The sequence below is a fragment of the Arachis ipaensis genome, chromosome B2, assembly GCF_059453495.1.
Source record: "Arachis ipaensis isolate K30076 ecotype BB chromosome B2, ASM5945349v1, whole genome shotgun sequence".
In the NCBI taxonomy this organism is placed as follows: Eukaryota; Viridiplantae; Streptophyta; class Magnoliopsida; order Fabales; family Fabaceae; genus Arachis; species Arachis ipaensis.
The window spans coordinates 123,033,635-123,061,189 of NC_142437.1; the positions used below are offsets into that span (position 1 = coordinate 123,033,635).

Genomic DNA, 27,555 nt, shown 5'->3' on the forward strand with positions numbered 1-27,555 from the left:
AATCTCAACTGCAGCAGCAGATCAGATTGGATCAGAACAAAGAAAGAAAGGTGATGGTTGAGGGAAGGGTTCGCAGTTTGCAATGTACTATCTGTGTTTTTTGAAACCGAAGCTAAGGGAAGTGTCTGTTTTTGAAAGTTGACTTCATGAACTCATGATCTTCGGACAAAATCACGTGGTGGAATAATGCTAGTTTTTGGGTACGGCACCAAAAAATTAATGTTGATTTTTGTAGCACAATTACGGAATTACCCATTAATGAAAATTAACAATACACGTTTTTAGGCTCTGCTTCCTTTGTTTAAGATCTGATATAACAAGAGCTGTGAAATGGGGAAAGATAAACAGTTGGTGGATGCAATCATAAGTGTACCAATCACATGCTTAGGAAAGTCTATGTAACTAACTCTTCATGAAATCATGATACTTATTGCTGCCTTCTTTTTTTATTGGTTTGAGCTGGAAACTTTCAAGTTTATTGATTCTCAAGGATTTTATTGTTTCTATTTAGTATATAAGCTTTGTTGTTGAATTATTTTAGTAGTTCAAGAACATGCTGTAGCCCATTACCAATTAAATAAACTAAAACAAGCTGTAGTTCTACTATATATGATTATCACTGATGATACAATTATAGAGTCAATGGAAAGAAATTTCTATTAGCTGGCAATCTCTCGTTGTTTTAGTTTCATGAAATACTGATAAAAAGAATATGAAAAAAGTAATGTTCTTAATTAGAAGCAATTTGTTGTCCACAATTCACAACAAACAAAAAAGAATATCTTATATCACAAAGGCTTAATGGTGCAAAACAATTAATAACGCTCTTCACCAATATAGTAGCATATGACACATTCTAATCAAATTCAAAAATCCCGAAAATTCAAATACATGTCTGCAACAGAAGGTACCAACATGAATCTTCCAAAAAGAAGCATGACCATGAAATTTCTAGAAAAAGCAGAAACGAAACCAAAAGTCTCAATGTTCAAAAGGGTAGATTCCAAAAGGAAATAAAGAAGCTAAGGTGTTAAATGGTGACTTGCTCAATTGTGTCCATGATTGTGGCTCTCCCTTGTTGCTGGTTTGCTTTCTGCATAAAAGTTTCAGTCTCAGCTGTTACGCCACATATAAGTCATCATATTTTTTGAGTAATCAATGTTATTCGAACATTATAAAATATGTAAAAAATCTTACTGTTCCTGTCTTATTTCTCAGCATTCAGCCCTGTGTATTGCAATGATTGAATATTGTTCATGCAGCGAGAAAGCATAGGTGGAGAAGTTGTGTTGTTGGGTCGATGGATAATCTTTATGAGAAGGTATAAGTGTTAAGTAAGGAATGGTATAACAGATTAATAAGAATGATTGAATGAAGAATAAGAATACTGTAGACAGAATGAAGAATGAAAACTCGTGACTCACTTTATATGCAGAGTATAAATCATGATGAAAAGTATAAATATATTTCGGGAATAAGAATAACGTTGTGTGTGTGTATGAGAGAGAGAAAGAGAGAGAGAGATAAACAGTTACCTGTTGAAGTTGTTGGATTACCAAATCCATCTGCTATCAACTTTAATGGCGCGGATGTGGGAGATTTTGGGCCAAAGCTGTGGATCCTTCTTCTCACATCGATTGCCCAGCAAAGGGCTTTCACAGATGCTTAGTTTTATTAGAGAGGAAGGCAGCTTTTCACCGTCCATATTCTCCAACATGGGACATTCATTAATAGTTAAACGTTGGAGGGAGGTGAGGTGGGCAAGTCCCTTGCATTCCAACGTCTCCACATTTTTCATGCGAAACAGTGTGAGAGACTCAAGGGAGGCAGGCAACCAACCTTCCTTTGGGATGCACTTCACACTCTCATCATGTTCACCAGAAATCCAAAGATCTGTAAGCCCATGAAATTGGGAATTCGTGAATGGTGCAGAGCTCACCAGTTTCTGGCAGTAGCTGATGGCAAGAGATCTCAAGCTACAGTGTGTATCTCCTGTAGCATACAAATCCATCTCTGTGCAACCCAATATTCCGAGTTCATCTAGCTGAGGTGTTGCCATCCATATCGTCCATATGGATTTCAAACTCCTACAATTCTTGATGAATAAAGAACGGAGACTTGAAAGTGAGCCTGACACCACAATAGACTCCATCTTTTCACACTCCATAATATAAACATCCTTGAGATTTGGAAATGCATCCAACAACGAGAATGATTTATGTGAATCACAGCTGCTACGTATGTATAGTTCCTGAAGTGAGTGGTGTTGGCCATCCATTTGGAATTCTAATTCTCTGCAATCCACTATCGCCAACTGTTGCAGTGATGGGGGGATAGCAGTCACTGGAACCCAAATGTGGGAGGAACAACATGAGATGGATAAAGACGTGAGGTAAATCAGTTTCGTGTGCGTAATGACATCCACCACGGACTCCACTTGATGGTTTCCTTCAATTGATAGACGACACAGTGAAGGAGGTAGCTCCCGAATTCTCACTTTATTACCACCATCAATGTATAAAGTGCTAACTGCAGGAGCACTTGGAAGGCAACAACTGAGCTGCTCGCAATTGAAAATAGTAAGTGATTGCAAAGATGGTAGATGATTCGGCAAATCTCCTCTCAACATGGGACACTCCCTTATGGTAAGCTCCCTAAGTCGAGGAAATGCATTGAACTCCAATAAACGCCATTCCTTCCAGTGAGGCATTGATTGAAACCAAAGAGTTTCAAGCATTGGGAATGGTGGTGTCTCCAAACAAGATTCAGCATTCTGGTTAAAGTAAAACTCAGCATCCACAATCCCCACACTGTCAAACTCTGAAATGTATAGGTTCTTCAAAAAGGGCAACTGCCCAAGTGAAGGAAGCATTCGACAATTCCTACAACTAAGCAATGTTATTTTGGTGATGTTGTGGTAGGAAGAATGTCCCAACCAATCTGGAAATGTTGTACCCCTATAACCCACGATTTCTAGTCCTTTCAAATTACTATGAGGTTGTAACTTGTTAAGTATCTCTCTTTCTATTTGGGAATCAGCTGTATTCTCATCTTTATCCAATGACCACCTCAAGAGCAAAGAGCTAATGCCATCCTTATCAAACATTCTTGCCATCGAAGCTTCACTGCCGTTGACCACATTCTCCAATTTGGCAATGGAAATACATTGCTGTAGATTTGCAAGTCCTCCCAATTCTGTGATCTTGTTCTCTTCACACTTCCCAACAACATAGTCGCTTAAAAACTGCAAACTTTTCAATTTGCTCATGCCTTCCGGCATCTCAGACAGACAAGTCTTTCTAATATCAAGATGGCGCAAATTTACAAGATCTTTCATGCCAACCGGAAGCATTTTCAGTTTTTTACAACGAAATAGCTTCAAGGTCTGCAAATTGTACAGACTACCAAAAGACCCCGGTAGTGACACAATGTAGGTCTCAGAGAGATCCAAATAACGCAAATGAATCAACTCACATATTGAATCAGGCACTGACTCAAGAGGAAAGCTTTTGAACGACAAAGCTCTCATGTACTTCAACTGTGACAACATGATACAAGGTGCATTTTCCATGTTAAATGGGATCCATGACTCCAAATTGACTTCAAGAAATGTCCTCGTATGTCTTACTCTATCACATACTCCGAAAAATTTTGACATTGGATAATTGCCTTTGGCATTATGTGATAAACGACGAGTTTTAATATCAACCTCAACTGCATGCTCAAGTTCTTCAGCTCTAAAATAGAATCCTCCAGCAAAAATCATAGCCAAATCATGTATGAGATCATGCATTACAAAAACCTTTTCCAGAGTATTATGAGGTTGGAAAAATGATCTTGCAATTAATTCATCAAAATATTCACCACCAACTTCTTCTAAAGTCTTTTTTCCTACTGGTTGTAAAAAATTTTCCGCCATCCATAACAAGATCAGTTCATTTTTTTCAAATTCATAGTCCTTGGGATACAAGGAACAATAAACAAAGCACTCCTTCAAGTATGAAGGAAGATAATAATAACTGATTCTTAATGCTGGAACAACCTTTATCTTTTCATCTGAAAGTTCCCAGATCTCACTCTTCAACAAATGATTCCAATACCTGACATCTGAATTTCCACGTAATAAGCCTCCAAGGGCTTGAGCTGCCAAGGGCAATCCATCACACTTCTTTACGATATCTCTACCAATTTTTTCCAGGGTTGGATTCTCCACAGAAACAGTTGAAAGACGTGCATGTTTTGAAAACACCAACCAACAATCATCATCAGACAATGGACTTAGTTCATGAGGTAAAACAGTTTGCACTACAGAGGCCACTCTTTTACTTCTAGTAGTTATGAGAATTTTACTTCCCTTAACCCCTTTCTGAAAAGGTTTTAGAAGTGTATTCCAATCATCATAATTTTCATTCCATGCATCGTCCAAGACAACAAAGAACTTTTCCCTTGACAACATTTGCTTTAAATCATGTTGAAGTAAATTCAAATCTGTCAGATTACAAGAACTCGAAGTTATTGCCTCGATTATAGTCTTGGTGACCTTGACAATATCAAACTCTTCTGACACACATACCCAAGCTTGAAAATTGAAATTCTTCTCCACTTTGTCATCATGGTAAACCAATTGGGCCAAAGTGGTCTTTCCTATTCCGCCCATGCCGACAATGGGAATAACAGATAAATCAGCAGCATCATCATCATCCAACAACAGTTTCAGTATGGCCTCCTTGTCTTCTTTACGGCCACATATCTCGGATGGTTCAAGGAGAGATGTGGATGGAATTCTCCATGACATGTCCACCTTGGCACTCTTCTCCAGACCAAGATAATGTTTGCGTCTTACAACAGACTCTAGTTTGCCAACTATTTTTTCCATGTCGCCATTATCTTGAATATACCAATCAACAAGACGAGAGCAGGAAGAAGAGTTACCTGGATCCCTTTGAGTGACATCGATGGCGGCTATAGTGGAGATCTCATCGAGCAAGTCATCGGCTATATAGAGAGCATCTTGGAGATCAACAAGCCACTTCTTGACTCTCTTGTTAGTGAACTGTTTCAGCTCAGCATCATCAAGAACAGGTCCAACATCATACAGACAAGTCTGCAACCTTTCAAGCAAGTTGTTCCTTTCGAGGAAAGAGTCGTCTTCTTCAAGTATTGAAATCGTGTTGTCCAAAACAGCATCAACAAGGGGAGAGAGGTAAGCTCCACCATAGAGTTTTTCAGCCATGATGGGTGGATTTCAAGTGCAGCAGATCAGATGGGATCAGAATTCAGAACAAAGAAAGAAAGACGATGGAAGAGGGAAGGGTTAGCAGTTTGCAAAGTACTCTCTGGGTTTCTGAAGCAGAAGCTAAGGCAAGTCTTTGGATCGTGTGGTGGTGGTGGTGAGTGAAGTTGACTTGATGAACTTTACGGTGGTCTTTCACCCATTGCTGTAAATTTTTTTTTTTGGACAGCAAAATATTGAGGAATCTCGAATTAAGGAATGAAAAAATACTCTCCATTGTGATCTTTTACTATTAATTTTATAAGTGAAACAAAAAAAAATATGAGAAAAAAAATAATAAAAAGTTAAAAATTATACTTTACTCTTTCAATCTTTTTTAACAATTAAAAAGATCCATTCCCACGATTTTTGGTTCCAATACATCATGCATAGTGGTCTAGTGGATAGTGCAGCAACCACATCAATTTGTTCAAGAAATTAGTAATTTCTGGCCATTTCCGAGTTTATCATTTTATCATATGTGTGTAATGGAAAAATAATAACCACGACAACAACAACCGCAACTATTTTAATCTCTCTTGCTCTCTCTCATATTTGGTCTAATTTGACCTCTCTCACAATTTTATAAAAATATTTTAAAATAGTTATTAATCCTTAAATTTCTTATAAATTTTTTAATCAATTAATCTGTCTATTTCTCTATCTATTTTTATTATATAAAAATTAATACAAACCTATTATAGAATAAACTTATGCTATACTGATTTCTATAATTATGCTTCATCATCAATTTTACATAGATGGTAATTTTACAATATAAAAGATAATAAAAATAAGACATTTGACAAATGAATATTATAACGGTTTTCTTTTTAGTTGCTACTTTAGTTATACCTTCTGCATAATTAACATTTAACAGAAACACTTTGAAACAGATGAAATATTTGTCATAAAAATCTTATCTTTCTACATAAGAAGCTAAGTTAATGTTTTTAATTTTTTATACTGATATGTTTATAATAAGTTGTTTAATTGTTGATTGTTCCTTAGTTAAAGTAACATCATTTGATTTTCAAATTGACATTGTCAAGCAAAGACTTTTAGTTTGATGAAATACTAAGAATATAAGAAAAGTAATGTTCTTAATTAGAGGAAATTCTTTGTCCACAATACACAAAAAACAGAAAAAGAAAATCTTAAATCACAAAGGCTTAATTGTGTAAAACAATTAATCACAATGCTCCAATATATAAACGCCAAGGTAATTCACCAATATAGTAGCATATGACACATTCAAATCAAATTCAAAAATCTCAAAAAAACAACTATATGTCTGTAAAAGAATGTACCAACATGAATCTTTCAAAGAGAACCATGACCATGAAATTTCTAAAAAGTAAATACCAAAACCAAAAGTCTCAATCTTCAGAAGGGTAGGTTCCAAAAGAAAATAAAGAAGCTAATGTATTAAATTTTCCAATGCAATGAACACTTGCTCAATTGTGTCCATGATTGTGGCTCTCTCTTGTTGCTCATTTGCTTTCTCCATGGAAGTTTCACTCTCACCTGTTTCCAACACATATAAGTTATCATATTTTTTGAGTAATCAATGTTACTCAAACATTATAAAGTATATAATTATTCCTTGTCTGTGAAGATATAAATTTTCATGAAATGATATTTTGTCCAAAAAAACCGTTAGTTCAGCTATCCATACCACTTATGACATGAGGTTTCTTTCTTAAGCACTTAAATGAAAGCAGTGATAGTGAGAATTCCTCAGCATTCACCTGTGTGTATTGCAATGACTCAATATTATTCATGCAGTAAAAGCAAAAGCATAGCTGGAGAAGTTGTGTTGTTGGGTTCATGTATATTCTGTATGAGAAGGTGCAAGTGTTACTGTTAAGTAAGGAAAGGTATAACACATGAACAACTAAGAAAAAAGAATGAAAAATAGTGACTGAATTTATATGCAGAGTATAAACAAATACCTGTTGAAGTTGTTAGATTACTAAATCCATCTCCAATCAACTTGAATGTGGGGGATGTGGGAAATTTTGGGCCAAAGCTGTGGGTCCTTCAACTCACACCGTTTACCCAGCAAAGGAGTTCCACAGATGATGAGTTGTGTTAGAGAGGCAGGCAGCTTTTCTCCCTCAATGTTCTCCAACTTGGGACAATGATAAATACATAATTCTTGGAGGGAGGTGAGGTGGGCAAGTCCCTTGCATTCCAACGTCTCCACACTTTTAATGTCATACAATGTGAGAGACTCAAGCGAGGCAGGCAACCAACCTTCCTTTGGGAAACACTTCACACTCACACTCTTGTCGTTTCCACCTACAACGGTAAGTTGAGTAAGCCCATGAAACTGCGAATTCATGAATGCTGCAGAGCTCACCAGTTTCTTGCTGTAGTCGATGGCAAGATTTCTCAGGCTACGGTGTGGATCCCCATCCCCTGTAGCAGACAAATCCATCTCTGGGCAACCCACTAATACGAGTAATTCTAGCTGAGGTGCTGCCATCCATAGCCTTGACACGGATTTCAAACTCCCACAATTCTTGATATCTAAAGAACGGAGACATGAAAGAGACCCTGACACCACAATAGACTCCATCTTTTCACACTTTATGATTCCAACATCCTTGAGATTCGGAAAGGCATCCAACAATGAGAAGGATGTAACCGAATCACAGCTGTTCTGTATTGATAGTTTCTGCAGCGAGTGATGTTGCCCATCCATTTCGAATTCTAATTCTCTGCAATCCCGAATCATCAACTCTTGTAGTGATGCGGGAATACCACTCACTGGAAACCATATTTGGGTGGAACAACCTGCGATGGATAATGACGTCAGGCAACTCAGTTGCGTGTGCCTAATGGCCTCCACAACCCACTCCACTTGATGATGGCTTCCTTCAATTGATATTTGACGTAGTAAAGGAGGTAGCTCCCCAATTCTCACTTCATTCCCGCCTTTTATGATTAAAGAGGTCATTGCAGGAGCTCTTGGAACACAAAAACTCAGCTGCTCGCAATTCTCAATCTCAAGTGATTGCAAAGACGGTAGATGATTGGGCAAATCTCCACTCAACATCGGACACGAACTTATTTTAAGCTCCCTAAGTCGAGGGAATGCATTGAACTCCAATGAACGCCACTCCTTCCAGCAATCCATTGACGAAAACGAGAGAGTTTCGAGCTTTGGAAACGGTGGTGTCTCCAAACAACATTCATCTTTCAGGGAAAAGTAAAACTCAGCACCCACAATCCCCAGACTATCAAAAAATCCAATTTCAAGGTGCTTTAAAGAGGGCAACTGTCCAAGTGAAGGAAGCATACAACAATTCCTGCAAAGATACAGAACTACCCTGGTGATGTTGTGGTAAGAAGAATTTCCTAACCAATCTGAAAATGTTGTACCCCTGTAATTCCAGATTTTTAGTCCTTTCAAATTTCTGTGAGGTTGCAACTTGTCCAGTATCTCTCTTACAATTTGGGAATCAACTATATTTTCATCTTCATCTGGCTGCCAACCCAACGTCAAAGACTCAATTCCATCTTTATCAAACATTCTTGCCTCCAAAGCTTCACTGCTGCTCACCACATTCTCCAATTTGCCAATGCAAATAGATTCCTGTAGATCTGCAAGTGCTCCCAATTCTTTAATCTTGTTTTCTTCATGTTTCCCGACAACATAGTCACTTAAAAACTGTAAGTTTTTCAATTTACTTAAGCCTTTTGGCATCTCATACAAATGAGTCCCTCTAGTATCAAGATGACGCAAATTCATAAGATCTTTCATCCCAACAGGAAGAATATGTAGTTCCCGGCATTCAACCAGCTTCAAAGTCTGCAAATTGTACAGGTTACACAATGACTCTGGCAATGTCACTATGCAGGTCTGAGACAGATCCAAGTAACGTAGATGAATCAATCCACCTATTGAATCCGGCAGTGACTCAAGAGGAAAGCATTTGAACGACAATGCTCTCAGGTACTGCAACTTTGACAACAAGATACAAGGTGCATTTTCCATATTGAATGGAATCCACGCGTTCAAATTGATTTCAAGAAATGTCCTTGTATGATTCACTCTATCACAAACTCCCAAAAGTTTTGACATTGGATAATTGCCATTGGCAATATGTGACAAACGACGAGTTTTAATATCAACCTCACTTGCATTCTGAAACTCTTCAGCTCTGAAATAGAATTCTCCAGCAAAGATCATTGCTAAATCATGCACGAGATCATGCATCACAAACGTCTTGTGGGGAGGTACGAAAATCGTCTTTTGGCGAGTATGATGAGGTTGGAAAAATGATCTCGCAATTAATTCATCAAAATATTCACCACCAACTTCTTCCATAGTCTTTTTACCTACTGGTTGCAAAAAATTCTCAGCCATCCATAACAATATCAATTCATCTTTGCTAAATTCGTAGTCCTTGGGATACAAGGAACAATAAACAAAGCATTCCTTCAAATATGAAGGAAGAAAGTAATAACTTATTTTTAATGCTGGAACAACATTTATTTTGCTATCGGAGTGTTCCCAGATCTCACTCTTCAATATATGATTCCAATACTTGACATCAGAATTTCCACGCAATAAGCCTCCAAGAGCTTGAGCTGCCAAGGGCAATCCACCACACTTCTTTACGATCTCTTTGCTGACATTTTCCAGGGTTGGATTCTCCATAGAAATAGTTGAAAGACATGCATGCTTTGAAAACACCAACCAACAATCTTCATCAGACAATGAACTCAGTTCAAGAGGTGAAACGGTTTGCACTACAGAAGCCACCTTTTTACTTCTAGTAGTTATGAGAATTTTACTTCCCTTAACCCCTTTCTGAAAAGGTTTTAGAAGCCTATTCCAATCATCATAATTTTCATTCCAAACATCGTCGAAGACAACAAAGAACTTTTGCCTAGACAACTTTTCCTTTAAATCAAGCTGAAGTAAATTCAAATCTGTCAAGTTACAAGAACTCGAAGTTATTGCCTCGATTATAGTCTTGGTGACCTTGACAATATCAAACTCTTCTGACACACATACCCAAGCTTGAAAATTGAAATTCTTCCCCACTTTGTCATCATGGTAAACCAATTGGGCCAAAGTGGTCTTTCCTATTCCGCCCATGCCCACAATGGGAATGACAGATAAATCAACATCAGCAGCATCATCATCATCCAACAACAGTTTCAGTATGGCCTCCTTGTCTTCTTTACGGCCACATATCTCTGATGGTTCAAGGAGAGACGTTGATGGAATTCTCCATGACATGTCCACCTTGGCACTCTTCTCCAGACCAAGATAATGTTTGCGTCTTACAACGGACTCTAGTTTGCCAACTATTTTTTCCATGTCGCCATTATCTTCAATATACGAATCAACAAGCCGAGACCAGGAAGAAGAGTTACCTGGATCCCTTTGAGTGGCAGCAATAGCGGCTTGAGTAGAGAGTTCGTCGAGCAAGTCATCAGCGAAATAGAGAGCATCTTGGAGATCAACAAGCCACTTCTTGACTCTCTTGTCAGTGAACTGCTTCAGCTCAGCATCATCAAGAACAGGTCCAACATCATACAGACAAGTCTGCAACCTTTGAAGTAAGTTGTTCCTTTCGAGGAAAGAGTCGTCTTCTTCAAGTATTGAAGTCGTGTTGTCCAAAACAGCATCAACAAGGGGAGAGAGGTAAGCTCCACCGTAGAGTTTTTCAGTCATGATTGGGATTTCAAGTGCAGCAGATCAGATGGGATCAGAATTCAGAACAAAGAAAGAAAGGCGATGGAAGAGGGAAGGGTTATCAGTTTGCAAAGTACTCTCTGGGTTTCTGAAGCAGAAGCTAAGGCAAGTCTTTGGATTGTGTGGTGGTGGTGATGAGTGAAGTTGACTTGATGAACTTTATGGTCGTCTTTCACCCATTGCTGTAATTATTTTTTTTTTTGGACAGCAAAATATTGAGGAATCTCGAATTAACGAATAAAAAAATTTGGTTCCAATACATCATGCATAGTGGATATTGCAGCAACCACATCAATTTGTTCAAGAAATTAGTAATTCATACCCTAGGGCGGAAATTATCATTTTATCACGTGTGTAATCGAAAAATAATAACAACGACAACAATCGACAAGTGGGGCTGGCAATTTATATCTTATATGTGGTATCTAATTCGAACCAAATTCGTTCGAATAGGATTGACTACTTGATTTGCTGCAGATAGGGTAGGATACCGTATTTATCTGCCTATAAAGTAGGATACCCTATCTTACGTTATCCATACTCTTAGTGTATTATGTAATATATATGTAAGAGTTATATATGTAATAAAAAAAATGAGGGTTGAAATCACAATTTTTTTCTTATAAAAATTTAAAATAACTAAGTTAGTTGATAATTCTATTATTTGTAATTTTATATTAGATTTTTTTAAAATTTTATTGTTTTTAATTTTAATTTAAATTTAATTTTTTATTTTTTTATTTTATTAATATGTATAAAATTTAGAAAGATTGGCTTTTATATTTGTTTAAATTTTTTTTATTTTTCCGCAGGTAGGATACGAGTATAGTAGAGTTTAGAATTTTAGGGTGTGGATAGAATTATGGTTGAAAAATTCTAAACCCGCAAATAAAATATGGTAAATTTTTAAAAACATTTTTAACCCGCGAAATAGGATAGGATAGAGTCCAAACTCTACCCTACCTTACCCATTGCGAGCCTAACAAAAACCGTAACTATTTTATTTTCTCTCGGTCTCTCTCATATTTGGTCTAATTTGATCTCTCTCACAATTTTATAAAAATATTTTAAAATAGTTATTAATCAAACCTGATTTTCTTAATTTTTTTATAAATTTTTTAATCAATTAATCTATCTATCTATCTATCTATATAAAAATTAATACAAATCTATTATAGAATAAACTTATGCTATATTGATTTCTATAATTATGCCTCATCATGTAATTTTACAATTTTACAATATAAAAGATAATAAATCAAAACTTTAATTCTCTTAATAATCAATCAAATATGTATTATTATTCAATTGAATTAAAAAGTAACGATTAAATACAATTAATATTTATATTAAAATTATAATAATAACAATTTGAAGTTATAAATATTTAAAGTGTATATTATTATTCTATCTCTCAAATAAAATATCTAAAATATTTTTAAACACATTTAACATTGACAAACAACATGTTCTTACTAAATATATATTCCAATATATCATGATTAATGAAATTTATTTATAATTTTATAATGTATTTTTTATATTTTTATTTTTAATTATTTTTTTTATAAAAATACTAGAAAACACAAATCAATATTTATGAAAGAGACTAATTTCACAAGGTTTTATTATTGTTATACATTTTTCTTTACTTTTTTTTAATAAGTATATTAAATTATATACATATTATAAATATTTTTTACAAACGAGCATTTAAATTTAATATTAATTTATATATTATTTAATTAATTTTTAAATGATACAATATTTTTAAATTTATACTATATAATATAATTTGTATAATTAATTTAGCTTTCTATGTAATGTGTAAGTCTTAATCTAGTTATAGTAATTTTTATTGTATTTATTGTATGAGGAAGTATAGGGAGCTAATGGAGTATCTATACAATGTGTATGGGGTATAGGGATGTTCGATTCAGTAGGATATTAGATGTTTATTATCTCTAGTATTCGGATGGTTATTCTAGATAGTATGGGTGTATTGTGTTTGAAAAATTAGTAATATTTTATCCTAAATGTTCATTTTTTAACTCATATTGAGTCAAATAAATAGTCTATTGTACACATTATACAAATACTTCATTGGCCCTAGCGGAACTCGTATTGTATTATATGAACACTAATTAACGAAAATGTAACAGGCATAGATTGTTAAGGAAAATGATAGTAATAATATTTTAAAACTTATCAATGCTAGTCCAAATTTAATTTAATTTATACCTATTAAAAAAATTAATATTAATATTAAAAATATAGAGTAACTTATTTTTTTATTACATAATAAATATAACAATAGTAACAGACTTTTTTATTTTATAAAAGAATTAAAATATATTTTAAATAGAAACAAAAGGATTACAAAGTAATTTAATTAGATAAGATGTACCAGTAGTTTAGTAGTAAAAAATTAAAAGACTAATAATACATTTAGATACTACTGTGAGTTCTGTTTTAATATATTACTAATAGATAGATAGATGTTTTTATTTGTCATAAAAATTTTATATTTTTACAAGAGAAGCTAAAATAATATTTTTGTTTTTTGATTTTTTATACAGATATGTTTATAATAAGTAGTTAACTGTTCTGAGTTAAGATGACATTATTTGAGCCAATGAGTTATAGCCCAAATGGCATAGTCTTCCCATACTCAATTAAGAGGATGCGGGTTCGAGTCTCCTATCTTTGGTAAAAAAAAAAGATGACATTATTTGATAATTTTAAATTGACATTATTAAGCAAAGACTTTTAGTGCATGTTTGGGCGCCATTATTTTGTTAAAAAAAGATCTTTTTTCAATGAAAAAAGATCTTTTTTTATTTTTTAACGTGTTTGGCAAATTTCTAGTAGTAAAAGTAAAAGCACTAGTAAAATCAAAAAAAGATCTTTTTTGAGAAGCTATAATTTACATCTTTTTTTAAAAGATCTTTTTTCCTAAAAAAAAAAGATGTTTTTCATGTAATAAATAAACAAAAAAGTGCTTTTATATTGTTATACCCAAACATAATTGATAGATAAAAAGACCTTTTTACATGAGATATCTAAATATAAAATTACTTTTACTTCTCTATAAGATCTTTTAAAAAAAGATAACTCAAAAAAAGATCTTTTAAGAAAAGCTCACCCAAACAAACCCTTAATTTCATGAAATACTAATAAAAGAATATGAAAAAAAAAATAATGTTCTTAATTCTGCAACAGATTGTACCAACATAAAATTTCTAAAAAACAGAAACAAAACCAAAAGTCTCAATGTTCGAAAGTGTGGATTCCAAAAGGAAACAAAGAGGCTAAGGTATTAAATTTTCTAACGTATTGTTGCTCGATTGCTTTCTGCATGAAGGTTTCAGTCTCAGCTGTTATCATGTTTTTTGAGTAATCAAATTATAAAGTATATAAAAATCTTACTATTCTTGTCTTATTTCTCAGCATTCATCCCTGTGTTGTTGGGTCCATGGATAATCTGCATGAGAAGGTATGATATAACAGTATAACACATTAATAAGAATGACTGAATGAAGAATAAGAATATTGTAGAGAGAATGAAGAATGTTGTTGGATTACCAAATCCATCTGCGATCAACTTGAAGGGCGGGAATGTGGGAGATTTTGGGCCAAATCTGTGGATCCTTCTTCTCGCATCGTTCGGCCAGCAAAGGGCTATCATAGATGCCGAGTTTTATTAGAGAGGCAGGCAGCTTTTCTCCCTCAATATTCTCCAACTTGTCACAATAGTCAATACGCAGTTCCTGGAGGGAGGTGATGTGGGCAAGTCCCTTGCATTCCAAAGTCCCCACACTGCTAAGGCCTTTAATTGTGAGGGACTCAAGGGAGGCAGGCAACCAACCTTCCTTTGGGAAGCTCTTCACACACTCACTGTAATCAGAAACTTCAAAACAAAAGATAAGATTAGTAATCCCATGAAACTGCGGATGCATGAATGCTGCAGAGCTCACTAGTTTCTCGCTGTAGGTGATTTCAAGATATCTCAGGCTACGGTGTGGATGCCCTGTATCATACAAATCAATCTCTCGGCAATCCACTAATGAGAGTTTCTCAAGCTGAGGTGCTGCCATCCATAGCGTTGACACAGATTTCAAACTCCCACAAAAGAAGATATATAAAGAAAGGAGACAAGAAAGAGAGCGTGACACCACGAGAGACTCCATCTTTTGGCAACCGCTGATACGAACACTCACGAGTTTTGGAAAGGCATCCAATAACGAGAAGGATGTATGTGAATCACAGCTGTTCCCTATTGATAGTTTCTGCAGCGAGTGATGTTGCCCATCCATTTGGAATTCAAATGATTCTCCACAATTCTCGATCGTCAACTCTTGTACTGATGGAGGAATAGCACTCACTGGAAACAATATGTGGGAGGAACAATGTGAGATGCATAAAGAAGTGAGGCAACTCGGTTGCATATGCATTATGGCCTTCACACTCGGCTCCTGATCGATTCCTCCAATTGATAGTTGACGCAGTAAAGGAGGTAGCTCTCTAATTCTCACTTCATTCCCGTATACAAATATGCTTAAAGAGGTCATTGCAGGAGCTTTTGGAACACAACACCTCAGCTGCCCGCAACCCTCAATAGTAAATGATTGCAAAGATGGTAGATGATTGGGCAAATCTCGTATCAACATGGGACAGCACTGTATTGAAAGCTCCCTAAGTCTCGGAAACGCATTGAACTCCAATGAACGCCACTCCTTCCAGCAATCCAATGAGTCAAACTTAAGAGTTTCAAGCATTGGGAATGGTGGTGTCTCCAAACAAGATTCACCATTCTGGTTAAAGTAAAACTCAGCACCCACACTTTCCAGACTTTTAAAATGTGAAATTGATAGGTGCTTCAACGAGGGCAACTGTCCAAATGAAGGAAGCATACAGCAACTCCTGCAACCATCCAGTCTTATTTTGGTGATTTTGTGGTAGGAAGAATGTCCCACCCAATCTGGAAATCTTGTACCCCTGTAACCCCACATATCTAACTCTTTCACATTAGTGTGAGGTCGTAACTTGTCAAGTATATCTCTTTGCATTTCAGAATCAACTCTATTCTCTCTACTCCACCACCAAGTCAACATCATAGAATCAATGCCATCCTTATCACACATTCTTGCCTCCAAAGCTTCACTGCTGTTCACCACATTGTCCAATTTGGAAATGAAAATTGATTTGTGTAGACCTGCAAGTGCTCCCAATTCTTTAATCTTGTTTTCTTCATGCTTTCCAACAACAAAAGTACTTAAAAACTGCAAACTTTTCAAATTGCTCATGCCTTTCGGCATCTCATACAACCCAGTCCCATAAATATCAAGATGACGCAAATTTACAAGGTCTTTCATGCCAACAGGTAGCGTTATCAGACTCCCACAGGTATTCAACTTCAAGGTCTGCAAATTGTATAGGTTACCCAATGACTCTGGCAATGTCACAATCTTGGTCTCAGAGATATCCAAGTAACGCAAATGAATCAACTCACCTATTGAATCAGGTACTGACTCAAGAGGAAAGCGTTTCAACGACAGCGCTCTCAGGTACTTCAACTGTGACAACAAGATACAAGTTGCGTTTTCTATGTTAAATGGGATCCATGTCTCCAAATTGATTTCAAGAAATGTCCTTGTATGTTTTACTGTATCGCAAACTCCCAAAAGTTTTGACATTGGATAATTGCCTTTGGCATTATGTGACAAATGACGAGCTTTAATATCAACCTCAACTGCATTCCGAAGCTCTTTGGCTCTGAAATACAATTCTCCAGCACACGTCATTGCTAAATCATGCACAAGATTATGCATCACAAATATCTTTTCGCGGGAATTGTGAGGTTGGAAAAATGATCTCGCAATTAATTCATCAAAATATTCACCACCAACTTCTTCCACAGTCTTTTTATCTACTGGTTGCAAAAAATTCTCAGCCATCCATAACAATATCAATTCATCCTTGATAAATTCATAGCTCTTGGGATACAAGGAACAATAAATAAAGCACTGCTTCAAATATGAAGGAAGAAAATAATAACTTATTCTTAATGCTGGAACAACATTTGTCTTGTCATCTGAAAGTTCCCAGATTTCACTCTTTAGTAAATGATTCCAAGACCTGATATCCGAATTTCCACGCAATAAGCCTCCAAGGGCTTGAGCTGCCAAGGGCAATCCATCACACCTCTTTACCATATCTCTGCCGATTTTTTCCAGGGTTGGATTCTCCGAAGAAATAGTTGAAAGACGTGCATGCTTTGAAAACACCAACCAACAATCTTCATCAGACAATGGACTCAGTTCATGAGGTGAAATAGTCTGCACTATAGAAGCCACGTTTTTATTTCTTGTAGTTATGAGAATTTTACTTCCCTTAACCCCTTTTTGAAAAGGTTTTAGAAACCTATTCAAATCATCATAATTTTTATCCCATACATCGTCCAAGACAATGAAGAACTTTTTCCTTGACAACTCTTCTCTTAAATCATGCTGAAGTAAATTCAAATCTGTCAAGTCATAACGCCACCAAACTATTGCCTCAATTATAGTCTTGGTGACCTTGACAACATTAAACTCTTCCGACACACAAACCCAACCTCGAAAATCAAAACTCTCCTTCACTTTGTCATCGTGGTAAACCAACTGGGCCAAAGTAGTCTTTCCTATTCCGCCCATGCCCACAATGGGAATGACAGATAAATCACCATCACCAGCATCATCATCATCCAACAACAGTTTCAGTATGGCCTCCTTGTCTTCTTTCCTGCCACATATCTCCGGTGGTTCAACAAGACATGTGGATGGAAATCTCCATGACATGTCCAACTTTGCAACCTCCTTCAGAGGAAGTGAAATTTTGCCTGCTACGACAGTCTCTAGTCTTCCAACTATTTTTTCTATGTCACCAGTATCTTCTATATATGAATCAACAAGGTGAGACCAGGAAGAAGAGTTACCTGCATCCCTTTTAGTGGCAGCGATGGCGGCTTTAGTGGAGATCTCATCGAGCAAGTCATCGGCCATATAGAGAGCATCTTGAAGATCAACAAGCCATTCCTTCACTTTCTTGTCACTGAACTGCTTCAGCTCAGCATCATCAAGAACAGGTCCAACATTATACAGACAATTCTGCAACCTTCCAAGCAACTCAAGGGCAGAGTGGTTTCCGTTGAGGACAGAGTCATCTTCGAACATTGAAGACAGGTTATCCAAAACAACCTCAACCAAGGGAGAGAGGTAAGCTCCACCATAAGGTTTTGCAGCCATGGGTGAATCTCTAGTGCAGCAGATCAGATGGGATCATAACAAAGAAAGAAAACTTTTATTAAAACTCTTCTCACCTTAACCACACAACAACTATAGGTGAATAATGTGTATTACTTTCCACCATTAATGTTTAATGGCTTAAATGTAAGATAATTTTTCTCCTTTCCTTTTGTTAGATTTTTATTTCTTTTTTCTAAAAATTAACTTTACTATTTTTTAGATGAAGTTGACTTTGATGAACTTTATGATCGGGTTCTTTACTAATTCTTTAACAACTGAATTCTAGTAATTCTTATCATATCTATTATCTTAAATAAAAAGAATAAATACTTTTTTGGTCTTTGACCATTTATTCGAATGACAGTGTCTTTTTACAATTCGAAAATACTTGATCGGTCTCCAACCATCTATATATTTGGTCAATCTTTTAAAATATTTGTTATACTGAAAGTGTACAAAATTAAGAAAATTTAGACATCTGTTAACAATTTCTTTAGAAAAAAGTAATGTTAAAACATATGTGAAAAAATAACATTACGAATTGTGAATTATATTAACCATTTTCTGATGATAAATTCTATGGGATGTTGTTTTGAATGATAAACAGTTGGTTGATGCACTTGCAAGTGTGTGATTTACATCCTTAAGAAAGAAATCTAAATATGTAATTCTTGATGATACTCAGTGCTGCCTTCACATGTCTTCCTATTTTTTATTTCTTCTCTTATTTGATGGTTTGAGGAGGAAATTTCAACTTTTATTCTTGTCAAAGATCTTATTGTTACTATTTAAGTTTTCACTTATATTTAGTGGGATAAACATAGTTGTTGCTGCATTATTGACTAATTTTTTTATTTTTCTAATGAAACATACAATTCTTAATCAACAATGCACAATAAAATAGAGGGGGGAAAATAAATACGTGTATGCAAAAGAATAATGGCCAAGGGATTCGAGTGGCTAATGATGAATTAAACCCCAATAACAAGGACTTGTTGTCACCTAATGGAGAAGGAGAGTTAGTGAATGCAAGTGGACAGATGGTTATTAAAAATCGTTCACCATCATCATCTTAATTCATTCCCTTTTCATTGTTTATCCATTATTAAAAATTTTGAATTCTCTTAACTTATCATTTCTTTGGTGTTGTACTGTTTCATTGGTTAACTTTTGCCACTCTTACTTCACTATAAAAATAATACAGAAAATTTTCCGTTGCAGACCATGAACATAGAAGTCTCAATCTCCAAAAGAGTAGGTTCCGAAAAAAAAAAAACAAGCTATTATTTTACAATGCAATGGCATACAGACGATTCTGCAACCTAACAAGCAAGTTGTTCCTTTCGAGGAAAGAGTCGTCTTCTTCAAGTATTGAAGTCGTGTTGTCCAAAACAGCATCAACAAGGGGAGAGAGGTAAGCTCCACCGTAGAGTTTTTCAGCCATGATTGGGATTTCAAGTGCAGCAGATCAGATGGGATCAGAATTCAGAACAAAGAAAGAAAGGCGATGGAAGAGGGAAGGGCTAGCAGTTTGCAAAGTACTCTCTGGGTTTCGAAGCTAAGGCAAGTCTTTGGATTGTGTGGTGGTGGTGGTGAGTGAAGTTGACTTGATGAACTTTATGGTCGTCTTTCACCCATTGCTGTAAATTTTTTTTTTGGACAGCAAAATATTGAGGAATCTCGAATTAACGAATAAAAAAATTTGGTTCCAATACATCATGCATAGTGGATAGTGCAGCAACCACATCAATTTGTTCAAAAAATTAGTAATTTCTGGCCATTTTAGAGATTATCATTTTATCGAAAAATAATAACAACCACAACAACAAGAACTATTTTAATCTCTCTTGGTCTCTCTCATATTTGGTCTAATTTGATCTCTCTCACAATTTTATAAAAATATTTTAAAATAGTTATTAATCGAACCTAATTTCTTTAAATTTCTTATAAATTTTTTAATCAATTGATCTATCAATCTCTCTATCTATCTATCTATTTATCTATCTATTTTTATTATATAAAAATAATATAAACCTATTATAGAATAAACTTATGCTGTATTAATTTCTATAATTATGTCTCATCATTTAATTTTACAATATAAAAGATAATAAATCTTTCCATAGTAATGATACAAAAATTTAATCCTCTTAATAATTAATTAAATTTAATATGTATTATTACTCAATTAAATTAAAAAATAACGATTAAATACAATTAATATTTATTCAGGGTTGTTACACATTTACATATTTTTTTCATCCAAGTTCATTCAAATAGACCCAACACCAACAAAAACCACAATCGTTAAAAGAGTGTGATTACTGATTACACGTGCTTCTTCTCCTTCTTCTTCTTTTCCTTGTTCTCCTTCTTCTTCTTCTCCTTCTTCTCCTCCTTCTCCTTCTCCTCACGTTCGTTTATGCACGGAACTTCTTCTTCTTCTTCGCCTTCTTCTTCACGTTCCTCCTCCTCCTCTTTGATCTTTTTCGCGTTCCTTTTTCTTCACGTGTTTTCTCCTTATCATCATTCTTTTGTTGTTGTTGTTGTTGCTGTATTTTTTTTTCTTTTCTTCCTTCTCTCCTTGGTGAAGAAGCCATAGAAGGTGAGGAAGAAGAGTTTTGAATTGTGCAGAACAGAAATGAACTGAAATTATGTTGAGAAATGAACTGAAATTATATTTAGAATGAATCGAAAATTAAATTCAGAATGTAAACTCGTTTCAAAACAAGAACATATTAAATGCACCTTATTTAAATCCAGAATAAATTGAAATTACCTAATAATTGTGACACACAAACTTAATTCGAAAATAAACACACAAATAAAATTGAATCATGAACAAAAACATATCCAAATCTATCAAGTGATTTTGTAGTATTATGTATTTCTTCTTCTTTATTTGATTAGATGAATAAGACAAAAAAAGAAGAATATAATGAGAAATTTTGAAGAACTTTTTCTTCTTATTTCTTCTTTTTTGTTTGATTTTTTTTCTTTTTTTTCTTGGCTTTATTCCTATCAAGATAGTGAAATAAGAAGAATCATAACAAAATAATTCACTCAAAAATAAACTGAAATTATATTCAGAAATGAACTGAAATCATATTCAGTTCATTCTAAATGTAATTTCGATTCATTTCTGTTCTGCACAATTCAAAACTCTTCCTCCTCACCGTCTACTGCTTCTTCACTAGGAAAAGAAGGAGGAAAAGAAAAAAAAATACAACAACAACAAAAGAACGATGATAAGGAGAAAACACACGAAGAAGAAGGAACGCAAAAAAGGAAGGAGAATGAGAAGAAGGAGGAACGCGAAGAAGATGCTCCGTGTATAAACAAGCGTGAGAAGAAGAAGAAGAAAAAGCTCCTCACGTGCGTGAATTTGAAACAAGGAGAAGAAGAAGGATCGGAGAAGGAGAAGCGCATGCCTCTAAATTACTTGGATAAATTTGGATGTGGAGAATAATTCATATTAATGAGTTTGGAAAACTCTAAGTTAACATTTGTGATGACTAAACATTATTAATTTGATTAATTGCAAAAATATTAATTTAATTTCAATTCATATATGTTGATTAAATTAATTTTTGTTATGCAGGTTCTGTTTGGGCAAAAAAAGAAAGTTGTTACAAGCCCAAAATAAATTTTACTTTCAACCTTGGTTAAATTGTTTGGCTGAATTAAATACTTTGCTATTGGACCAGAAAAACCAATTTAAAAGCCCAACAAAGAGGCTAGTCCGAAATCAAAAGGAGATGGGGCACAATATATTGCTTTATACAAATGAAACCCATTCCTTTTGTTACATTGCTGCATCCTTCCAACGGATCCCATTTCTTATTTTGAGATGGATTTCAAAATTTAATTTGCTAGCTGTCACGGCCGAAAATGAGCCATGATCGGCACTCAGGAAAATAATCCCCAAGCAAGCCTAACATACGCAAATATAAGTTGAATAAGAAATTTACAAATATTTTTCAAGTTCTAAAATAAATAATTATACATTTTTAACAAAAATTAAAATAATTAAGAATAGTTAGATCCTGCCTGTGACATATGGAGCATATACACCTAGGAACTCGATAAAGAATAGATACTCGTTGCAGATTATTACTCTTGAATAGAAAGTCTCACATAGTCAAGTATCTATTCCTGAAAAATAATTTTAGGAAAACGGGGTGAGTTTTGCAACTCAGTGACTAGACAATACATCTATAATCGGCATGAGACCATATAAATAGTATTATCAAAGTAATTTTAATTAGAAAATAATAATTGATAATAATAAGTTAATCAATAAGGGAGTTCTCATACAGAAATCAAATCAAAAGTCCACACCTGGGCGGCTCCACCTCTATGGGTAGCCCTTTCCTCTTGTGTGTCCTAACAGAATAACAGATCTAACGTGTGGCCTACACGTTAGGCTAGCAACACCCCTGCTAGCTGGAGTCTGAGTTAGATGCATCTAAGTTAACGTCATAACCGCCGTTAACTACGGTTTTCTAATACGAGTCTCCCAAACCAATTCAAAACATATACTTTCAAATACAACAAATCTTTGATATTTCTAATATATATAAGATATCGAATCAAATCAATCAGATAATACTTTCTTATCAGAAATCTTTTCAAATCATATTTTCTCAATCATAAAAACATATCTCATAATTTAAAAGTGAGTGCCAACAAATACTTTAATATTTCAAAAGTATATATTCGAATAAAATCAATATTCTAAATTAATATAAAGCTTTATCAAACATATATATAGTCTCATGTAAAATTTCTAAAGTATGAATTTCATAAAAATAATTAATCAGCTATAATAAATCAATTATTCTAATCAAATCAAAGTTCTTCAATAATAGTTTTATAAATATAATTAAAAACTCATAATAGCATAAACCAAAAGCTTAACAGTTATAAATGTAAAGCCTACTCACAATGTGGTCCCAAGAGACCGAAGATAATAAACCCGGAGTGCCAAATTCAAGGTGAAGAGGATTGGAGTAGAATAAAACGAATGAGAGCAAAGATTTGGACCGGAGTAGCCACAAAAGATGGAGCTGGCGATAGTTCTGAGAATCTAAAACAGGCAAAACTAAAATCGAATTAAAACAAGGATAAGATAGATTAAATGGTGGCATAATAGGACCAGAAAGCTAGAGCAGAATCAAGGAAAAAGGCTGGACCCGGATAATGACAGGAGCAGTTTAGCTCTAGCAGCACCAACAACTCTGGCGGCAAGGACGATGGCTTAGCTCAGATACATCCGAACGGCGACAGGAACAGCGCAGCAGTGGATGGTCCCTCCTCCTTGGCGTTTCTTTCTCTCCGGGAACTCCTCTCTCTTCGAAGCTCCGAATCTACAACTACGACAATGGCGGTGAGGCTGGCTTCGACGGCGGCGGCTAGGCGTTTCTTAGTGGTAGAGGCGCGGCGGCCATGGCAGCAGCAGTTCCATCTTTCCTCCAATCATGTAACTCCAATGACAGCAGCGGCTTTAGAAAGACAAACCAAAAACAGGGGCAGAGCTCAGCAGCAGTGACAGATTCTTTTCCCACCATCGCGTTTCTTCCCACGGCGGACCCAACAGCAGTGGCGGCGGATCAATCGCGATGGAGGCACGGCAGCGTCCCCTTCCTCTCGGCCTTGGCTTGCATCACGTCGCCCTCTTCTCTCCCCTCTGGCAGCGTTGACGATGAAGGAATGAGCTCGGCGTGCAGCACCAGGCGCGATCGCGGCGACAGCGAGACGCAGCACGACGGTGATGACTGGGCGTGATCCAATCTCTCCCTACTTCCTCTTCTTCCCTCGCGGCTCCCCACTCTTTGGATCTCTCGTCTCTCTTTCGTGGGTGTGGCTGGTGGCTGGGTAAAGGGTTTCCCAATTTTGAGAACTAGGGTTTCTGGTTTGGGGGAGAAAAAGAGAAATAAGGGTATTTTAGGGATTTTACATTCTACCATCCTTACAAAAATTTTCGTCCTCGAAAATTGATATAACCTTCAAAACTTTACTTGGTTTTAGCACTTTACCAAACATGAGAAAGAACTATAATGAGGTGCAAAATTTACAAGATAGGTTTGTGTTAAAAAGATGTGGTTAACATTCACACACACTCTTGTTCCTTTGATAAGACAAACACCTATAGCACTCTTCAACTTGTACCAAAATCTCCTTAACTTTCTCCTCAGAACACTCGCACTTCCCAATCTTCTTATTCTGTTGCACATATGCAATATATCCATGGTAGCAATCGGTCTCACATCAAGAATTGGAATTTCAACTTCTCAAACTTCAGCATAACTTATCTTCACATTTCTTGTAACGTTGCACACTTAAAAATTTCACCTTCCGCGTCCATAATTCGTGTTTTGTAAAACTAACGTATTGCTAGTTATATCTAGGAATTGCACGTGACATCGAAACAAGTTCGAGTTTACTCAGTGGAATACAAAACTTAGGAATAGAAGATCAAACGTCACGGACGGTGTTCGTAAGAATTCAGAAGGATGCATAGGATTGCAACTTAAACGAAGTGTTCTAGAAAGAAAGTCAATTTGCATTTTAAGAAAGAAATCCAAATCAAGGAACTTTGATAGGAACAATAAAAGAAGTACAAAGCTCACAGGAAATGGTTACTAAAGTCAATGTCAATGTTCACAAGGATTTAAGAGAATGATTAGGAATACAATCAAATAAGACATTCATCAACAATAGATAAAACTAAGAGAATTATTTCACATGCTCAAAGAAAAAATATGAAACGAACATTTCAAAGGAAATGATAAAAGGATAAATGCTATCACGTCAAAAAAATTTAAGTTGAAACAAAAGATGCAAGGTTTATGAATTGGAGATTAATAGATGTCGGGCAAATGTTTTTCCTCAAGAACCTCGGAGGATACCTAGGTGCACAATCACACAAGGATATGCATGAGCAAATGGGATGTGGTTGAAAGAGAATCGAGTTATATTCAAAGAAAAAAAAATCCAGGGTGAAGGTCTCTTATAAATTAATGAAATAGGTGGTGCATTGCAAACAAGCAGGCCCAAACAACATAAGGAAGTTACTCAATCCATGTAGAAAAATGCAGGCAAGATCTAGGGCTATCTTATCAAAAATTCAAAGAATGATAGGGACACGATCAGGTAGAAGAAGAATAAAATCAAAACTTTTTCAAAGAAGACCCGAAATAAGAAACTCCAGGAGACTACCACAAGATATAATGTATCACAACAAAGCATGTTCAGATTTACATCAAGTTGTTACATAGTTCACGTGGAGAAAAGCAAAGTCGACACTTATATTGTCAAGAATCTAAGGGATAGCCAGCAGCATGATCAGATCGAGATATGTTTAAGATGTATTGCATTTCAAGAAGAATTAAAACAAGGAACTCCCGATATGAAAGATAGAAGAATGAATGATATGTCAAATCACGTGGCACGATCAAAACGCATACTTCGACACAAACTAACTCGAAAAGAATACCTAGCGTTCTCAAACTTAACGATTACCATTACTTAAATAAAAAGAAAGGAGCTTAAAAGAACTATTTCTCACATGTTATAATTTCTAGTCCTGTATGCACCATGCTCAATAACCACACCACAAGATGTGATAATGCTAGATATTTTAACTCATGTCATGTTCAAGTGCTAAGCTAAACACATTACTATCAGATTATATTCCATGAAAAATATCCAGAAAATATATCTCAAGAAAAAAAAAACATGATCTTGTTTCAAAACTTTCCGGTTTTTTTCATATTGGAACTACCATGTTTACAAACATAGCCAATTCAAATAATGAGATTCATTATATGCACGTCAGTTTAAACATGTTCCATGCAGAATTGCAGATACTAACATCCACATTGCCTACAAAATCAATGAGCAAAATAGATAAAATTTTTAAAACTAATATAATTATAAATAATTCTGTTACTTCGATCAATGAGTGCTTGGCAATTTGAAGACTGAACCATTCAATTTATTTACGGAATGTCTTCCTGAAAATCATCTTATGCAATGATAAGTTTAAAATAGCAGGGAAAAACTAAAACCAAGTAAACCATTCTACTCTAAATCAACTTGGACAAGATTAGGCAATCCACAAAGTTGTGATGGTCTACATGTAGTTGTACATATAACTGCTTCCAAACTCACTTTGTCAAAATTTCAACAACAGCAATTAATTTTTCATAAATTAAAGAGATATAATTAGATGAGAGGGAAGGAATTTAAGATACAAATAGAATGAAGCCCTGACTAAACTAAGGTACAATTGTCTGATTCTTTTTCAAGTGTTTTGAATTTGCTGCCAAAACTCATTTTTTTAAGCATATGATACATGAAAGAATCCATGTCATGGGGGTTCGACTATATTTTTATGTTGGTTGCCGAAGACCTAACACAACCCTCCTCCTTTATCCGGGTTTGGGACCGGCTATGTACCGCAAGTGTACCGGGCTTGGGTTCGGCTATGACACATGAAAGAATGAGTAAACCAAATTCCTTTTTACATATAACAAGATTATTAGATAGCTTCCATCATGCACATGACAGAACATCTGATATTCAACTTAAAAACACTATGTTATTGTAGACCACTGACATGTTGAAGAAAGTTGCTAATAAACGAAAGAATTTTTTTTTCCATAAGCAAAGTACTAAATTAACTGAAAGCTCTTAGATTGGAAAAGACCTTCGATCCAGCTAACTGATTATCTAAATAATTCACTACACCTAAGCAGAAAAAATCATCAATCCAACAAACAACAACACTACATTCATATGTTCATCGCATAGTCCTTTTTCTTGAGCAACTAAATAACCGTTTTCAAAATTCTTGTTTTGAAAGAAAGGATTACAAGCAAATCAAAATTAGGTCATAACTCCAAAGATTATCAACATAAGAAGAAAACTCCAATATCGCTTATCAAATCTAGAACAAAGCAGCTTAATTAGTAACTCAACAAATCTATGCGTTCAACAAATTCAAATAGAATTCCATAAAGGAATCAGATGGTAATTCGCAGCAAACATAGATTGAATCTTTTAAGTAATTCATGAACTATTGACATCAGGAATCATAGAACAACACGAAGACGAAGAAGATTAAAGCATACATTCACAAAAACGAAGAAAATTAGAACTAGATACGAGAGAAATTGCGAACCGGAACCAAAGCTGAAATCATTGCCAAAACACATTCGAAAAAATCTACCAAAGGATAAGTCAAGATTGGGTGCAAAAGGACAGGAGTAGAA

At 35.2% G+C, this 27,555-nt stretch overlaps 3 protein-coding genes across 9 annotated transcripts; all 3 read right to left on the bottom strand.

The window, feature by feature from the left end:
* Positions 1–801: 801 nt before the first annotated feature.
* On the bottom strand, positions 802–5,466 carry LOC107626321 (putative disease resistance RPP13-like protein 1). Of its 2 annotated transcripts, none has more exons than XM_016329180.3 (3): positions 1,536–5,466; positions 1,198–1,309; positions 802–1,093 (listed from the first exon to the last, which is right to left on the bottom strand). In XM_016329180.3, exon 1 carries the CDS (start codon positions 5,231–5,233, stop codon positions 1,553–1,555), a length of 3,681 nt encoding a protein of 1,226 aa, XP_016184666.1. In that variant the 5' UTR covers positions 5,234–5,466; the 3' UTR covers positions 802–1,093; positions 1,198–1,309; positions 1,536–1,552. The 2 variants fall into 2 exon arrangements, with proteins under 2 accessions (XP_016184666.1, XP_016184665.1); XM_016329179.3 differs by having other exon boundaries at positions 802–1,116.
* A 982-nt stretch (positions 5,467–6,448) lies between these two features.
* LOC107626318 (putative disease resistance RPP13-like protein 1) lies at positions 6,449–11,606 on the bottom strand. Of its 4 annotated transcripts, none has more exons than XR_015905019.1 (3): positions 7,228–11,605; positions 7,024–7,111; positions 6,449–6,799 (listed from the first exon to the last, which is right to left on the bottom strand). XR_015905019.1 is itself a non-coding variant. In XM_088504222.1 (2 exons), the coding sequence occupies exon 1, from the start codon at positions 10,968–10,970 to the stop codon at positions 7,248–7,250; it is 3,723 nt and encodes a 1,240-aa protein (XP_088360348.1). In that variant the 5' UTR covers positions 10,971–11,606; the 3' UTR covers positions 6,449–6,799; positions 7,228–7,247. The 4 variants fall into 4 exon arrangements, 2 of the variants coding, with proteins under 2 accessions (XP_088360348.1, XP_088360347.1); XR_015905020.1 differs by having other exon boundaries at positions 6,951–7,111; XM_088504222.1 differs by lacking the exon at positions 7,024–7,111 and having other exon boundaries at positions 7,228–11,606.
* Positions 11,607–14,133: 2,527 nt separating this feature from the next.
* Positions 14,134–19,972, bottom strand: LOC148575484 (putative disease resistance RPP13-like protein 1). Of its 3 annotated transcripts, none has more exons than XM_088504224.1 (2): positions 14,577–18,387; positions 14,134–14,475 (listed from the first exon to the last, which is right to left on the bottom strand). In XM_088504224.1, coding segments are annotated over exons 1-2 (3,702 nt in total). In that variant the 5' UTR covers positions 18,278–18,387; the 3' UTR covers positions 14,134–14,474. The 3 variants fall into 3 exon arrangements, with proteins under 3 accessions (XP_088360350.1, XP_088360351.1, XP_088360349.1); XM_088504225.1 differs by lacking the exon at positions 14,134–14,475 and adding an exon at positions 19,600–19,972 and having other exon boundaries at positions 14,573–18,146; XM_088504223.1 differs by lacking the exon at positions 14,134–14,475 and having other exon boundaries at positions 14,573–18,387.
* Between the last annotated feature and the right edge of the window lie 7,583 nt (positions 19,973–27,555).

Bases quoted from the DNA above. Each gene is read 5' to 3' on its own strand.
- LOC107626321 (XM_016329180.3), bottom strand. From the start codon at position 5,233: ATGGCTGAAAAACTCTATGGTGGAGCTTACCTCTCTCCCCTTGTTGAT.
- LOC148575484 (XM_088504223.1), bottom strand. From the start codon at position 18,277: ATGGCTGCAAAACCTTATGGTGGAGCTTACCTCTCTCCCTTGGTTGAG.
- LOC107626318 (XM_088504222.1), bottom strand. From the start codon at position 10,970: ATGACTGAAAAACTCTACGGTGGAGCTTACCTCTCTCCCCTTGTTGAT.